Source organism: Cheilinus undulatus, linkage group 4 (genome assembly GCF_018320785.1).
Source record: "Cheilinus undulatus linkage group 4, ASM1832078v1, whole genome shotgun sequence".
Lineage (NCBI taxonomy): Eukaryota > Metazoa > Chordata > Actinopteri > Labriformes > Labridae > Cheilinus > Cheilinus undulatus.
Window position 1 is genome coordinate 23919190 of NC_054868.1, and position 17080 is coordinate 23936269.

Sequence of the window (17080 nt, forward strand, 5' to 3'; positions counted from 1 at the left end):
CAATTACAAATGTTTTTGGTATATACATGTTTATTTCATTTATGTGCATTGAAACAACATAAAAAAGACAGAAGAAAAAAAGCCAAAATTGAAATAATTATACACAAAACTCAAAAATGGGCAATGGGACAAAATTGTTGGCACCCTCAACTTAATATTTGGTTTCACACCCTTGGGAAAAAATAACTGAAACCAATCGCTTCCTATAACCATCAACAAGCTTCTTAGCCCTCTCAACTGGAATTTTGGACCACTCTTCTTTTGCAAACTGCTCCAGGTCGCTCAGATTTGAAGGGTGCCTTCTTGTAACAGCAATTTTGAGATCTCTGCATAGGTGTTCAATGGGATTTAGATCTGACACTGAGGATGTTTATCCACCAACTGAGTTCATAGAGACCATATTTAAGATCGATATATGATTTATACCACTGGGACTTCCTGCAGAAATTTGTTAATCTGTGGATACTGATATATTTAGCTTTTAAAGCCAATATATGCCGATACCGATATCATGCAATCCTAATTCATTTTGCTTGTAATGCCATTTGGTACCTTAAATTTGAACTTGATTTTTGCCCAAAAAATATCAGCACCTTTTATGAAAATCTAACCTCACTTTGCGACCAGTCACTCCGTAGAGCTGCAACTTTACCTGAGCTAAACTTTGCATTCAAAAAGGAGGCTGAAAGTTGTCTGAACTTCACTCATTTCTAAAAGTTTGAATATTCATGTTTTTAACTAAAATCAAATCCACCCTCTGTCTACTTTATCCCATTTCACAGAAGAGCACTCTGTTACCGGCAGTCTCATCTCATCCTGAGATTACTTTTAATGTCCTTAGTTAAAAGTGTCAAATCATCTAGCAGGCCAAATTGCTCTCCATTGACTCGATGCATAATCTTGTGTGTTATTTTTGTTTTAAAGCTTGAGTTTGTAACATTCGATGAGAACTATGTAGAATCAACTATACTCCCCCTCCCTTCCTGTTCTTCTCCCTGTTTGAGCTCCATAGCTCCGCCCCTCTTCTCACATACCTCCTTGTGAATGACCATGTCCGCTGAATCAAATACGGTGGCAAAGCTCTCATGGAGTGATTTTGCTCCACTTTTCCACTGAAATCAATGGCCGAATCACAGACAAGAAAATGCTTCATCTCAGCATGGACAAATTCTACACAGGACCTAACACCGCCGGTAACTCCGCAACTGTATCAAATTCTCACAGAGCTGAGAGGCGGAAGCGCACCTACTACAGCGGCCAATAGGAGCACTCTTGAGCTGTGATTGGCTGCGAGTACTAGCCTCCTCATTGGCTGGAACATTGTCCCTTGCTGGTTTTTCTCAAGGAAGAGTGCAGCGTGAGGAGGCGTTGCAGAAGTGTGTTATTCTGTTAGATGGCTTCAAAAACAAGACGCTGAGGGGTTGTGTTGTTTTAGTGGGCATATGATACTAAAAGCAAGCTTCAGCATGCATTAGGCCTTGGAGTGGAGCCTTTAAGTTCATTATCTCTATTAAGCAGCTTTATTACCTCCGCCAAGGTTATGTGATTGGGTGTGTTTGTTCGTTTGTTCGTTTGTTAGTTTGTTAGCAACATAACTCAAACAATTGTGGACGGATTTTGATGAATCTTTCAGGAAATGTCAGAAATGGCATAAGGAAGAACTCATTAGATTTTGGGAGTGATCAGGATCATCATCTGGATCCAGGAATTTTTTAAAGGATTCTTTACTATTGGGAGATAGGGCTAATGGTGGAGCTCTGCGCTGTTACCACTTTACACCAGGAGATGGCGGACATGAGTAACTTCAATCCCAGCAGCATTTGGCTGTGTTTCTATTCAAAGTTTTGGAGTTTATAGAGTTTGAAATACGCACACCCAGTTGAGGAGACGAGTCGGAGTGTAACAGAGAGAAAGACAGCGAGTGGTAGTGAGAATACTCACAATGCTTGGAGGAATAAAGGAATTTTCACCCTCTGCCATGACTTCCAGTCGTCCAGTGAGACCATGGGTGAGACTGTCATTGCATCTGTTGGCACTAGCAGGCAATGCTTCCGCTATGACAGTCCACCGGTAGCGAAGCCAATGTTTTGCCTCACTGTGTTTCCACCCCACCGGGGAGGGAGTAATCGCCAAATGCCATGGTGGGGGGCACATGGGGACGGATCCAGGAATTTTTTTGAAGTATTCTTAACTATTGAGAGATAGGGCTAATGGCGGAGGTCTGCGCTCTCTGAGTGCTTTTCTAGTTTTCATAGGCACCCAAGTGTGTTTTTTATTTACTTCTTTTAAATGGCTTCTTTAGAGAGCAAGCTTCAACAAGAATACAGGAAAAGCTGCTGGCCTTATATTAGTCTGTATTCATCTTTTGAAGCAACTTTCTCTTCCTAAAACTTCAGTCTGTCACATTAACAGAGATCAGATGAGGACATTATATCACAGCAGGACCTTTGATAGCTTTATGCCAACAACTAAAGCTGGTCTGAGCACTTGTTTATTTTTTCTGCTCTGTTTAACCGCTGAAAATGTTGTCACACTTATGACTAGTGGCTTATGCAAGTGAAGACACTTACTTTATTGCTGCTGCAGGATCAACCTCAATTTGCCAAAATTATACTTGCTGTCGGTACCACTTAGTTTTAATGTTAAAATTTATTTGAAAAGAAAATCATACTAACATGTAACATGCTAGAAAAATGGATTCACATCAGAATCGTAAATTTAATTTCTATGATTCTGAATTGATTCAAAATGTACAAAACTCTATGTTTTTAAACATACTTTATGAAATCCTGAGTGCATTTTCAAAAACGCACATGTTGAGCACACCAAATTCATCGCTGATATTTTCCTCCATGTACTGTCTGCATCTTACCTGATACACAGATACAGCAGGAAGTGTGCGGCTCCATAGCATTAGCAGCACTAGCTCTCAATGTTGGTTATGTTTACATTGCTGTGTATGACATACTGACGTACTGCCTACACTGTCTATGGAGCCCTGACTTACTCATTAAAGACTCACTGTGGACTCTACAATCCCAGGTGAGGAAGCCTGACCTGACATGTATGCTGCGTGTGCCAAACTAAAGTTCTGTAGACTACTTCAGATGAGGTATATGCCCATGTTCACATCATACATTCATATTCACCTGAAGTTAGAATAAGAATATCAGCTAACTAACCAACACAAATAATGAAAATAACAGGATCTATCATCTGTTTCAATTCAAAGATTGGTGTTACTGTTTGATAAGTGACCATGTTAACTGGTGACTACAGGTATCCATTCGGATGTCTCAAAAACAGATATTGAAAAATATAAGAGGCCCTTTGTTTAGTGGAAAGTGTTCAGTGCTATAAAAATATTGATAACAACAACAATCACTGACACATTCAACTGAAAAGTCACCACTTAACACTGTCACTTGCCAAAACGACAGTATAGCAGTAACGGCTTTACACTTTTGTTGCTTAAGCTCACAAATTTTTGTTGCTTAAGCTCACAAATTGTATTGAAATTCAGTTATTTTCAAGCACAAATTAATGTTATCTAACCAAGTTTGTCTTTGTGCATTTACATTGTTGTAATCAGCTGATAAAACTATAGAAATATGCTAAAAATGCACAATCTTGAACCCATTTTAGTACCCTTTTTAACATCAAATAATTTACAGCTCCTTAGTGCACAGCAGACAGAATGACTTTTTTCTCAGAAATAGCGAATGTGTTGTAAATCAACAATCAGTTTGTATCAAAAAATGTATTTTGAATCATCGAGACCCCCAGAATCAGAATCAAGCAAGCTGAAGCTTGGATCCAGCTACAAACCCACAGATGCATATGAACACATGCTTATATTAACACGGCAGATGGCAATTCCATGTCCTCACACGATGCCTATCCCTAGTCTGGTATGTCATTTGAGTGCCTATAAAGGCAAAATACCATTGGTTTACTTGTTTTTTTGCATCCTATCTTTGGGGAGTGTGAAGTAATTTGAGTGTCTATGTGGGCTGTACAAAGATGTGAGTCTGCTGCAGGAAGGTCCCGTGGGAACAGTTTGCTGGGACAGCCAGTGTTAGAGCCATCCAGGCAGCACTGTCACTCAGAGAAACGTTGCACTTAGAGTGAATACTTGACCCTCACGGCTTCCACCCAAGACAGCTGAGTATTTACGTGGCTCATATTTATAACCACAACGTCTGCTTGCTGAGCAGTTTCCTCAATATTATTCTAAAAACATCACACTATTTTTTAATCTTGATCAGTGTTTGAAAAATGGTCGTAATATCAGTCTAATGTCAGAATTGGAAAGGATTTAAATCAATTAAATTAAATGGGCTGAGAAACAATGGGCTGATTGAACTTACTGATGAATTACAAAATTGTAGTGGGTTGTCATGTCTGCTTGGTAGGCGATACGGTCCTAGAATGCATACCTGTTTTTTTATGGCCTTTGTGATAGCAAGATATCATATCATGGTGTAACAAATGTAAAAGATATAATGCATTTGAATAAAGGATGCATATTATTGAATTTTACTTAAATCTAAGATGGCAAAACTGATTTTAGCCAGTACCTATACTGATACTGATATTTTTCTGTAGTTTAGACCTAAATCTTCAGTCCTTAAAACACACAATTTAAAGTTTTCAGGTCAAACAAATTGACAAATTTCAGCCTTGAAACACTTTAAAGCTAAAAGAATTATGATAAAAAAAAGACTTAAGCTAACATAAGTCTGTTGGTCCAGCTTTCAACTCCACTAAGTTATTTGTTCGTATGGCAACTATTCATATAAAGGCAGATTTTTGAAACCAAAATTTTGATTGTAAATACTGGCAGGAATTCTCATATCTGGCAATAAGTCTCTGTTTTTACTTCTATGTAACTGCACCTGCAAATTGACATTTCATTTCTCTCCTGCTTAGGTGCGTCAAGCTGCTAATGACAACACCACATTTCTTGACATGGATGTACTGTTCACAATAAAATCAGTCGAGAAAAATAACTGTAGACTTTCATTGTAAGAACTTGTCAGAAATAACATGTTTCTCATCAGTTTAACTTAGCTTTGTCAGAGTTGCTGTGAGTGTACAAAGCTATGCTTGCAGCTGCCTCTCTGACCCTGTTGTTGAAGCCAATCTAAAGCAAATTGCTGCAGCTCTTGGCACAAGGTGAACTGAGTTGATCCATCACAGCTCAGAGCTTGTGTTAAAGCCCCCGACAGGCCGACAGACGCTTTGCAAAGTAAGTACACTTACTGTATGTTATTGTTATTACAGACATTAAACCCAGAGAGGAGAGAACATACATTTTTCACTGACAGAAATGGCTACAGTTTGGCCTGTTACCTCCCCTCTCTTGTGTTGGAGTGAAACATGCTGATGTCTGACACATATCACCCTGCTACGCTAACAGTGGCATGGGCCATGGAGATGATGGCAGGGTTGCAAAAACCTATTTTACTGGTGACAGTATTCGTACCAGTTTACTGCCAACCACCACTGCATGGGTTTATTTATACAGCTGTGTTACTCTAAGCAAATTAGAAAGCTAGCTAATTAGATGTTGAGCAAATGATTTGAATATTCTGTTTTTTAAGCAAAGATTACAAAAAATCATCAACCATCCACAGAAAGTGGGGTTTGGCTGCTCCTGGCAGCCAATCATTGGCTGGATGTGGTGGGACATGTCCTGGAATAAAGAAAAGATGCTATTCACATAATCAACATGAGGAAAGTGAATTTGTGGGAACATACTGCTTGGATATTGCTGTTGTTTGATTGTAAGAAAAACAAATAACTGATATAAAAGCAAATACTGTCTAACATATCCCCCCTCTGCTCCACACCGTCTGTGCATCAGCCTTGGATTACGGTGGCCAAGGGTGGCCAGCTGCAGTCCCAGTCGCCACCATCCATCCATCCCCCGCTGGCCAACAGGTTCAGTATCCTGGATGAAGAGGAGTTCCCCTCGCTGGCTAAGGACCTCCATCCGGCGCCATCAGTTCCCACCGGGCTGTCCTGTACCCCAAGGCAGCAGGCATTGTGGAGGGAAACGTGTCCAGTGCGCTTTTGGTCCCCAGCGAACTTCACTGCCAACCCATCCAGCGGAGGGCACCTGAAGGCTCCACCAAGAACTTCTCTGTGCGAGGATTATAACCAGGACGTGGGTATGAAAACTCTTTCAACATGTCCTCCTCCATCATGTGTCGTCATTGGATCATCTATGGTGCGTCATGTTGCGGTGCCAAAGGTAACCACTCTATGCTACCCAGGGGCACAGGTAAGCCACATAAACTCTACACTGCCTGGTCTACTCGGCGTGCATCCATCTGCTTCATCAATCATACTGCATATTGGATCTAATGACATAAAATCACAACAATCTGAAACACTTAAGCAAGACTTCATGATGCTGATTGACTCTGTGTTGGACAGGATATTGTTTTGGAAATGAAAACTTCAGCCGCCTCCGACAGCTACATGTGTGGCTTACAGGATACTGCCTTAACCACGGCGTCCCGTTTGTTGACAATTTCTGTGCCTTTTTAAACAGATGTGATCTCTTTGCTCACGATCATCGTCATCTAAATAAAAAAGGCAAACTCCTTTTAGTGTCTAATATGGACGTGAAGCTAAAATCAGTGAACTGTGCATCCGCGCAGGCGCACCGAGGTTGACTCGCAACTGTACCTGATACAACTCATCCTATCAGAAAGTCATTTTTTGTAAAGAGCGCTGCTATCCCTTTATAATCTCTTCCAGATCACACCAGAAACACTTTAAACGGTCTGCTTTACCACAGAACTTAAAGGCAATCCTCCTTCAACCTACTGTCATGTCTTTCTCTGTTCCTACACCTAACTCCTCTCTCTGCTCTCCTAATGCCTTTAAATCTAGAAAAGGCTTGGGTTTAATTCACTGGAATATCAGAAGTTTATATCAGCAGGAAAAACTAGACTATTTAAACATATTGATCTCTCAAACAAACCCAGATATAACAGAAACCTGGCTTAAACAAAACATAAAGGACTCTGATGTGTCAATAAATAAGTATACCCTTCATAGAATAGGAATGGTAGAGGTGGAGATGTCGCTGTATTTGTTAAAACTTGTGTCAGTGTCTCCATCTTAAAAGCTTTAACAGTTCCAATATGTTTTAAGTTTATTGCCCTGAAAATTGATTGTGGACATAATAATTCTCTGGTGGTGATAGGAATCTGTCGTCCTCTTTCAGCAGACTCCTGCTGTATAGATAAGCTAGAGACTCTTCTTTCACAATATGTTAATAATGAAATGATAATTCTAGGTGATTTTAACCTTGACTGGTTATATAACTCTTCTGAAGATCTGAAGAAACTATGCAATAAATTGAACATTTTGCAACTGATCACTGAGCCCACCAGACCCAACCCAAAAAACCCTAGCAGATCTACATTAATAGATCTTATACTGTCCAACAGATGTGATAAAATTGTGACTTCTGGTGTCTTTGATCTAGGAATAAGTGACCATTGCCCGGTTGCATGTGTAAGAGATACCCATACAAAGAAAACTAAATCCAGAATTATCTTCAAAAGAAACACAAAACACTTTGATGAGCAAGCCTTTAAAAATGACATCTATCATAGTGATATTTATCTTACTTCTGAAATCCCTGAGGTGGATCTGGCATTAGATTATTTCTCCAAAAACTTCCTTCCAATTGTGGATAAACATGCACCTTTTAAAAGGATTAGGGTAAAAGACAGATCTAGTCCCTGGTTTACCCCTGAGCTATCTGACTTATTCAAATTAAGAAATAGAGCCTGGTCTCTTGCGAGATGCTCAGGGGAACCACCCCACTGGCTTTCTTTTAGACAGCTCAGAAACAAGTGCACAGCATTTGTAAGGAAAGCCAAATCACATTACTATCTAGAATTAATTCAGCAGTCATATTCAAATCCATCTAAATTCTGGAGGGCAGTAAATTCTCTTAAAAATAATACCACACATTCCTTTCCTACCAATATAAATTACAAGAACAGTGTCTTGTCAAAAAGATATCTGCCTGGCTTTCAATAAGCATTTTGCTGACACTGGTCATTTATTTTATGATATAGGAGAAGAAACAACATCTAACAACAGTGCTTGTACATACCCCATAAACAATTCTTCAATGTTCACTTTACATCCCATCTCTCCATATGATGTAGCAAATGCCCTTGAAACCATTGATCCTAGGAAATCAACTGGAGCAGACAAATTAGATCCCTTCTTCTTAAAACTTTCTTCAGCATTTATCACTGAATATATTGCACACATTTTTAATCTTTCAAGTTCCTCTGGCAAAATACCCTCTATTTGGAAAACTGCTCAGGTGACCCCTTTATATAAAGGAGGATATCACCCTATCTCCAAATTATCCTGTCTCTCTAAAATTCTGGAATCACTGATAAATAAACAGCTCAAATCATTTATTTCAAATCGCTCTGTGCTTAGTCCCCACCAGTCAGGTTTTAGGTCCATGCACAGTACTACCTCTGCTGTTACACTAATTGTTAATGAAATAGTTTCTAATATGGACAAAAAGAGGCATTGTGCTGCTGTTTTTATTGACTTGTCAAAAGCCTTTGACACTGTTGACCATAATCTTCTCATACAAACACTTAGTAATATTGGCTTTGACTCCATGGCCTGTAAATAGTTCCGAAACTACATAAGTGATCGATTACAATGTGTGAAGAATGGAAATATTCAGTCTGAGTTTTTACCACTGACAAAAGGTGTTCCACAGGACTCAGTTCTGGGCCCTGTCTTATTTACAATCTATATCAATAATATTGTGTCCTTCTTAAATGGTTGTAGTATCCATTTGTATGCAGATGATATGATTTTGTATTGTTTTGCTGATTCTTTCCAGCTTGCTGTTGAGAAATTACAAATGTCCTTTGATATCCTTCAAAATGCTCTTGTAAGCCTTAAACTTGTTCTTAATTGTAACAAAACAAAATGTATGTTTTTTTTTAAGAGCTAAAGATATGCCTCTTAACTGTCTACATTTATCCACACGGGATGGAACAATTATTGAAAGAGTAAGCATTTATAAATATCTTGGGATTTGGCTTGATGAAACCCTTACGTTTAAATGCCACATTGATTACCTTGTTGGCAAACTTCGTCAGAAACTTGGTTTCTTCTACAGAAATAGGTCCAACTTCAACTACTATCTTTCTGATTTGACTATTTTGGTTTGAAACATCTTGTTATCTCAAAAAGATGCAAAACTAAAGAGTATTGTCCAGTCTAATGCCTAAACCTTTGTAGTAATGGGTTTGCTGGGTAAGGCATTTGGCACTCATGGTAAGCATGCGAATAAAAAGTCAAAGTCGTTCAGTCCTTGGTCCTACTGGTCTTACCATACTCCTGTGAAGCATAGACGCTGATTGGTGGCCAGAGATGCCGGCTGGACTAGGGATGGGTACCGAAGCCGGTATTTTTGTAGGTGCCGACCAAATTCCGTTGGTATTTCCAAGTACCAATCCCCGTAAAATCAAACAGTACCATGTTTCAGTACCTTAACACATCCTTGTGACTGGAAGAGAGCGGACAGTTTTCCATGCCGAACGCGAAAGCAGCATTGCATGCACGAGAATAATGATGTCGGTAGCAGCTTACCGAATCAACAAAGCAAGCATGGCTGAGAGGAAGAGGTCAAAGGCAGAGGTGACATGTTAGTTTTGTTGAAAAAGAACTGCACGATGAAAGAAGATGTGCAGTTCATGTAGTTCATGGTAGAAGAAGTAGTTTGTTTGTAGTTCATAATACTTTAATTTATAACAGATTTACCTTTAGTTATTTACTTATTTTTACTCCATCCTCTGTTGTTTATTTGTTTTAAACTTATTTGCCCTCCATGGGTCCCAACACACATTTTACCAAGAGGGGAAATTAGAGGAATAGGAGGTAGTAGGGCTGGGTTTCCCGTTGGTGCATTTTTTTGGTATCATTGGCATGACCATATGTCTTACACTGACGTGCTCAGAAAAGTGGGGATGGGAAGGGTCAGCTGCTGGGTAGCAGCAGCTGTGCTTCTACAGGCCTGATCCAGCTCACTGCATACTAGGTGGGTGGGTGAGACCCAGTGGGTTGGACCGGGCCCCGTATAGGGGCCAGCCGAAAGAATACCTGGATAGATGGGACATGGGTCTGAAGCAGTACAGCACCAAGGTTAATGTAGTGAAGTGCCGAACTGGCATATGCTCCCATTCCTCTGCAGCAATGGGTTTCCCTGCTAAACATAAATTCAATCATAACCTAGTTTGAGCGCAGGCTCTTAGTTGTGGTCAAACTTGGCTATGTTTGAAGTAGGAAGTTTTACTCTTAGCATTTAAGCTATTGCAACAGTTGAGGTTGTTTCAATATAGGTTGAAGTTTTAACTTAAGTCTTTCACCTTGCTCCTACTAGGTGTTAAGTCCTCAATAAAATATAGTTATCCCACCTTTTTAAGAACTATCACCATCATGGTGATAGTAATTAAAGGAAGGATAACTCAGGATGATGAAGAGGTTGGGATTTTATCTGCTGTTTGGTGTCAGCAGTGCTTTCTCTGTGATCAATTACACTGTTGTCTCCCATGGGTATAAATAACTGCCGCCGCCAATCGCCAAGTTATCTAGTATTAGTGAGGATTTCCCCACTCACTGTCAGTATTATTATTTCATACTGGCTCTAGGTTTAGGTTTTAGGCTGTAGGCTTTGGTAATCACCCAAGGCTCAGCAAAATACTTTATCATGTTTTGCACCCACCTTTGGCACTGTTTGAGGATTCATGGCAGTTAGCAAAAATTATTTTAAAGTACTGAAACTTTGTTACTGTGTTTTAAGTGAATAAGTGTGCAGGAGTTTTCTTTCACCCTTTTCTTAAGAAAGATAAGAAAATGGCCAAGGACTTGCCCAGAAATTGTATTTTTATTGCTGTGAAATTGAAGCAGCCATCAATATCATTTGATGTTTAGTTGTATCATGTGGAACCTTTAAACTCCGGTATTGTGACAGCTCTGTTGGACATACAAGTGTTCTTACTTGGCCATCTGCTCTGTGTCAGCAGTGACCTACACTTCAGCTCATGTGCCCATATTTTCCAAACAAGTGTCTCACTTCCAACAGGGTCTCCCTCCTCACGCACAAAGTCCTGCTTTGGATCAGAGGCTGACACATCTCTGGAGACCTGTGGCTATTTAAGCTATAATGTTCCTGCCCTTGTACAGCTATTGGCCTGAAGAGACTTCTGTAGAATAATGAAACATCTACAACAAGTGTTTTTTCTACATAAGGCTGCCAAGGTGGCCACCACAAATCACACAAACTGTTGAACATGAAGGCCACTTGTTAACAAGTAGAGTGCAATGCATTAAATATTTATTCCACTGGAAACTTGGCTTTTTTTTTAAGTTGGGAGTCTCATTAAGCTTAAAAAATTGAGTGTGATAAATCGTTGAGAAATAGCGGAAACATCTCTTAAAAAGCTGTTCATTTTGCAATGTAGACTTGAGACAGGTATGGCAGATTACATTTTGATGGCCTCTCTCTTGATAAGTATATAGTCAAGGCATATGTGACCATTCTAGTTTGTCATCAAATTGCCTGTTAAATGCTTTTTTCATTTTATAAGTTGCAGTTTGTAGCTAGATAAACCCCTTTTTTTTCTCCAGCGATAGGCATGCTATGCTAAAAAAAAAGCTCTGTAGCAATGGCTTTTTGCAGATCATACCAGAGCTTAAATCCATACAGCTGAAAGGCTGCTGCCATAACGTAAATCTTCAATGGCCAGCACATTCCCAGACGAGTCTCTCTCTGGATGTAAATGACTGAATAGCTGTTGTGTGACTATTATTATGATTGCTTGTGAAAATGGTACTGTGATTAATTACAAGAGCATAGGCAGGCTCAATTAAAACCTCATTGGGAATGTTTTCAGAAATCCATTTCTTTTTCTAGATGGAAACTAAGTACTTAAACTCTTCAGATGGTTAATATAATTTCCATAAAGACTCGAATTACACATTTAGAAGGCTCTTGGAGGTTTAGGTTTCCACTGGCTTTAATAAACACTCTGGGCATGATAATAGGCCATCACTGTCAGTGTATATATGCTAACCAAAAACAGCAAATGGAAGCTCCAGAGGCATTTGTCACTTGTCTTTGCAATCTGATGAATTTCCAGGGTTCAGGGTTAGCCATGCTGATTTTATATGTTCAGCACATGCCTGCCATGCCTGCATGCTGACCAACCCCCCCAGCATATCATCTTCTCCTGGAATGGCCCTGCAGTGCAGACTGTCTGGGATTCCCCAAAGACTAACAGTCTCCATCAGTCAGGACATATTCTTGGAGTTTTTATACAGCTTTCAAACTTGGACAAATTTGGTAGGACTGTTTGAAGCTAATTTTGAATAAAGAGACACATGCAGGCTCACATAACAATCAACAGTCAGACAATGGTTTCTGGGATGACTGTGTGCCAGTGCTCTGCAGATGAGTGACTCTCACTGCAAGGCATTGAGACATGAGTCACTGCTATTCAGGAAGTGCCTAGCTCTGTTTTCACCCATTTTATTCCGTTACACTCTTTTTTTCAAGCAGCTGCAAGGGCTCTGTGAAGGAAGGAAGTTTTTATCCAAAGGCCTTCAAAGCTAGATGAGCTGTTTGAGAATATCAGAATACTCTTACGTGTCAGCTGGTCTCATGACAGTATCACAAAGTCTGTGCTGAAGAGGTATTTAGGTACTGAAGTAGCAGTTTTGGTATTACAGTGTTATCAGACTCAATTAAAGCTACCTATGGATTCTGAGCTGTGTTATTGAGTGCATATTAATCTATCATATAAAATCACATTGTGCAGAGAAAAAGGAAAATGCCTCCAAAAAATGTGCTCTATTGTGTTGCATAAAGGAAAGGCTCTGTAAAACACTATTTCAAGTTAACTTGATGTAAAAATAACTTAAAATTGATTTGTAAAATCTAATCTAGGACCAACGTACCAGGAAGTGTTCTGTGAAGAACTGATTTGTGACTAATCATAAAAATCTTGAGATAACACCATTCAGTTATCTTTAAGGAACAGTTTTGCAGAGTTTACAGGCTGTTACTGATTTTTTTTTTTTTTTTATTACAGATGCACAATATTGTCATCATGAAATTTGTATTGGCAGAAATTAGCTTAAAAAGTTAAATATCTGTATCAGCAAACAGCTTGAAAAGTTAGATAACGGTACTGCAGATATGAAAAATTCAGCTGATTTTGTCAGCCAATATATTAGCCACATTATTCATATAGTATTGGCCTTAAATATCTGTAAAATTTACAAGTGTACCATGAGGTATAGTTGGTTAGCCAAGGGGGCTACACAGTCAAGGAGGCATCCATGAGCCCTTAACATTTTGAATGAAGCCCCACATATAAAAACTCCCATGCTGTCTACTTCCTTACTACTCTCAGCTCTGATTAACTCTAGCTGTTTTTGCACTCATGTTAAGCTATTTTACAGTTAATCTTTGTCTTTAGATTAAAATGCCTTAGTTTTAGTCATGTATACTCTTGAAAGTTGGTCTACAAAAGGTACTTTTTTTTCAGTCTTTGGTCAAAACGTTTTTTTTTCTTTGAACTTACTTTATTAGTCATATTGTTAAAGTAATATGAATGTAAAACACTTCTATTAATGCAATATCAATACTTTATGTACTTGAAAACATACTGAAGAAAATACTGACATACCTTGAGAGCTCTCTACTCAATCTGCGTGTGTATTGATGCACAGTGGAGAAATCTTGTTTCAGTTTCCTTGACAAAATTGTCAGTTTTAATTATCAAAGGTCTGTTTGTAGCTACTCTTAGTCTAGTCTTCCTCATGTAAAAAGTCAGTCAAGTAACATGTTTAGTCATAATTTTATTTGAAATTAACACTGCTTTGCACAACAGACGCTTGGTGTCATTAACAGTTACAAAAGGTGTGTATCAGCGTTGGTATCGGCAATAGTGGAAATATCAGCGTATCTGATATCAGCAATAACAGAATATCATGCATCCCTACTTTAGATTTACTAATGCAAGGAAATAGTATAAAAACTGAAGTTTTACTTAGTAAAAATTGCCTCCCTATTAGTACCTAATTATACTGGTTTTTCAAAAATTAATTGACTCATATACAGCACAATGATTTTTGATGTTGTTGTTTTTTAAAGGTAATACTGCAGAAGGGTTCTCGTTCTTCAGACTAAGGCTGTGCAATAGGATAATTGTAGATCATGAAGGATTAGAATGTGTTAACAATCAAAGCAGAGGTTGAAGTATTGGTCAGAGCACATTTTATTTCTTTACAGTTCTATGCCCATACAGACACATCCAAACTTTTGGTAACAATTTAAAATAATCACACACTTTAAACATGAATAAAGCCTAGGTGAATAGTTAGTAAAATATTTGTTAATACATAAGTAATCATCTATAAAACATTATTTACTAATTCATATAATTTATGTATTGAGCTAAAAGTGCTTTGTTGATGCAGTAGAAAGGTATTAGTAAAGTATTAGCCTTAATCTAAAAAGCATTATTGACTGATGTGTATGTCATTTATAAACAGCTATATATGCTTGATTTAATGTACAACCTTAACTCCTACTCTAACCCTAACCATACCCTTTTACTGATGCTTTACTCATTTTTAAAGAATGCATCCATAAATAATAGCTGTGTTTTTAAGTGACATTTAAATGACTTATTAATGCCGTATAACTGATGAGTTAAGCATTTACTAATTCATCAATAAAGCATTTATTGCTCTTTATAAATGACATTTAAAAAGTTAATATTTTATAACTGATTAGTTCAGTATTTGTTTAAACTGTTTTAACAAACACTTTGCTAATTCTTAATAGTGTGTAGTTATTAAGTGTTCCCAAAGTTTTGTTTAAAACTTTAAACACATAAAAAAAGACATGAAATAGGACACTGACTAACTCCAAATATTTAAAGAAATGTTCTGAGGGGATCACTGCACCTCATTTACCCACCAACCAGGGGAGGAAAGTCAGTAATTACATCTACTCAGATTACTGCAATCGAGTAGTTTTTTTTTTTGTTGTTGTTGTTAAACTGTACTTTTTGAGCAGTTTCATTTAAAATTTTGACCAAAGTAACTGTACTTCTACATGAGTATGACAGTTTTGTACTCTTTCCACCTGCCACCAACTGTTAAGTTTTTAACTATTTCTTGCAATAAACCCATAAACACGTGTTTTAAATAGTTGGAACTTGTAGACACATAATCCTGCTGTAACAAAAAATTGCACCATTTTTACCGTATCAGTCATCAGCCACTCCAACTTCAAACCTGCCCATAAGCACCCTCAACCATGTAAGTGCTCTGTGTCACTGCTATGAAGGAAATTCCCTGGCTTTGTTCCACTTTGGGTGTCACACATTTTGCATGAAGCGTCAGTTGTCTGCAGTTGGTTTACAAACCACATGGTTAAAGGAAACTGAGGCATCAGGCAATTATATCAGATGTTGCTTAGTGAAAGCTAGCAGCCTGTTGGGACCCCATGGCTCATCTTGGACCCTCTTTGGTTGATGCCCTCATGTTTTCTGGGGTCTGGTTCAGCCTTTAAAGCTAACTGATAGTTAAGGCCTTGTTGTGAGGCCTTGTACCTACAGGTCTATTCAAAAGAGGAGCAGTAAGGGATCAACACTCTGCTGACCAAGGCCCAAACGCAGACATGTAACCCACCTTCAGGTAGTCTAAATATGGTCCATGATCAGAGGCTAAGATATGTGTCATACAATGAGAACTGACAATTTGAGGGTGACTTTACTTTTTCATATTTGTGTTTTATTAAAATCTGTTTGTATAAATTATTTCAATATTAATATTGTAAATAGCAGGCAGTGCTGATATCACTCAGAACAGGATCTTAGAGGAATTACGTTGAGGTTTTTATGTCTTATTGCATGTTTGGTAAAGCTAATCATAGAAGCTTCGTACCCCTGAGCTTTTGGCAGGCTATCATACAAGCACCTTTAAGCCACAAACAGCATTCACATAACACCTTTGGTGAAAACGGTTTTAGTACATAGACTAATGGAGAACTTGTGCCTATAGCTGTTATGTAAATGTATCTGCCCATTACTCACTGTTTTTGGCTCATATACTCTCTTACCTCCAGGCAGGCTGATAGGTCCGCAGCCATGCTTCTCGTCGTAGTTCTCTGAGCTGATGTAAATCTGCTTCTTGCACAGCCTCCATAGGCCGAAATGGGCCGCCTCACAGGTGTCGTTGAGTTTATCTACCTTCGGGCTTAGCACTGCCCAGTGGTCCGTCACCACCGCTGTGAACATGCAAGCCATACCCACCATCAGCACAAAGATGGCGATCTTTATCTTGGTGCGCTTATGCATGTTTCCAGGTGTCGAGACTTCTTTTCAGAGAATATTCCTCCCCTGATATTAAGAGATAAGATCTATAAAATTATGAGTTTCTGCAATATGGACACACTGGTGTCTGTCCAATGGATGTCTTTCTTCACTGACTGCAGCAAAATCTTCTCGTTTCTGGTCTAGTGTCTTCTCTCTCCTGTCGCAAATCTGTGCCTGTGGTTCGAAGGAAAGGGGCCAGACTGCTCTGCCCTACTTTCTATTCCCCTTCTCCCTACTTGCTGCACAAGAGAGGGGCTGCAAGTTTAGACTTACAGCTGTTGAGGTAGATCAGAAAAGTTGATGACCAAACCAACTGTCTGCCATGCATGGTGGGTAATGGGTGTGGGGGTTCCTGCTTGTCCTGCTAGTGTTGGTAAGTGTTTTGCTGTGGGTGGGTGGGGGGTGCTATAAATGTGACCAGTGAGTCAAGTTGTCATGCTGTCTGCTTATCGGATTACAATGCTGGGGAGGGAGAGGTGTAACACGCCAGAATAAACACTTAAAAACAGTCTCCCTCCCTCTCTGCCAAACTTTGAAAATGGATGTCTAAGAACTGAAGAAACAGTTTCCATAGTTTGAGTAGTTATAATTTCAATCTCAGCTTCACTAGGAGACAG

At 38.9% G+C, this 17080-nt stretch overlaps 1 protein-coding gene across 1 annotated transcript in view; it reads right to left on the reverse strand.

The window, feature by feature from the left end:
* The window catches only part of LOC121507943 (voltage-dependent calcium channel gamma-1 subunit-like), a 30240-nt gene extending 13421 nt beyond the window's left edge, over positions 1 to 16819 (reverse strand). The window contains exon 1 of the mRNA XM_041784352.1: positions 16208 to 16819. Coding sequence (XP_041640286.1) covers positions 16208 to 16445 — 238 coding nt within the window. The 5' untranslated portion in view covers positions 16446 to 16819. The remainder of the gene's footprint in view (positions 1 to 16207) is intronic.
* Positions 16820 to 17080: the final 261 nt, after the last annotated feature.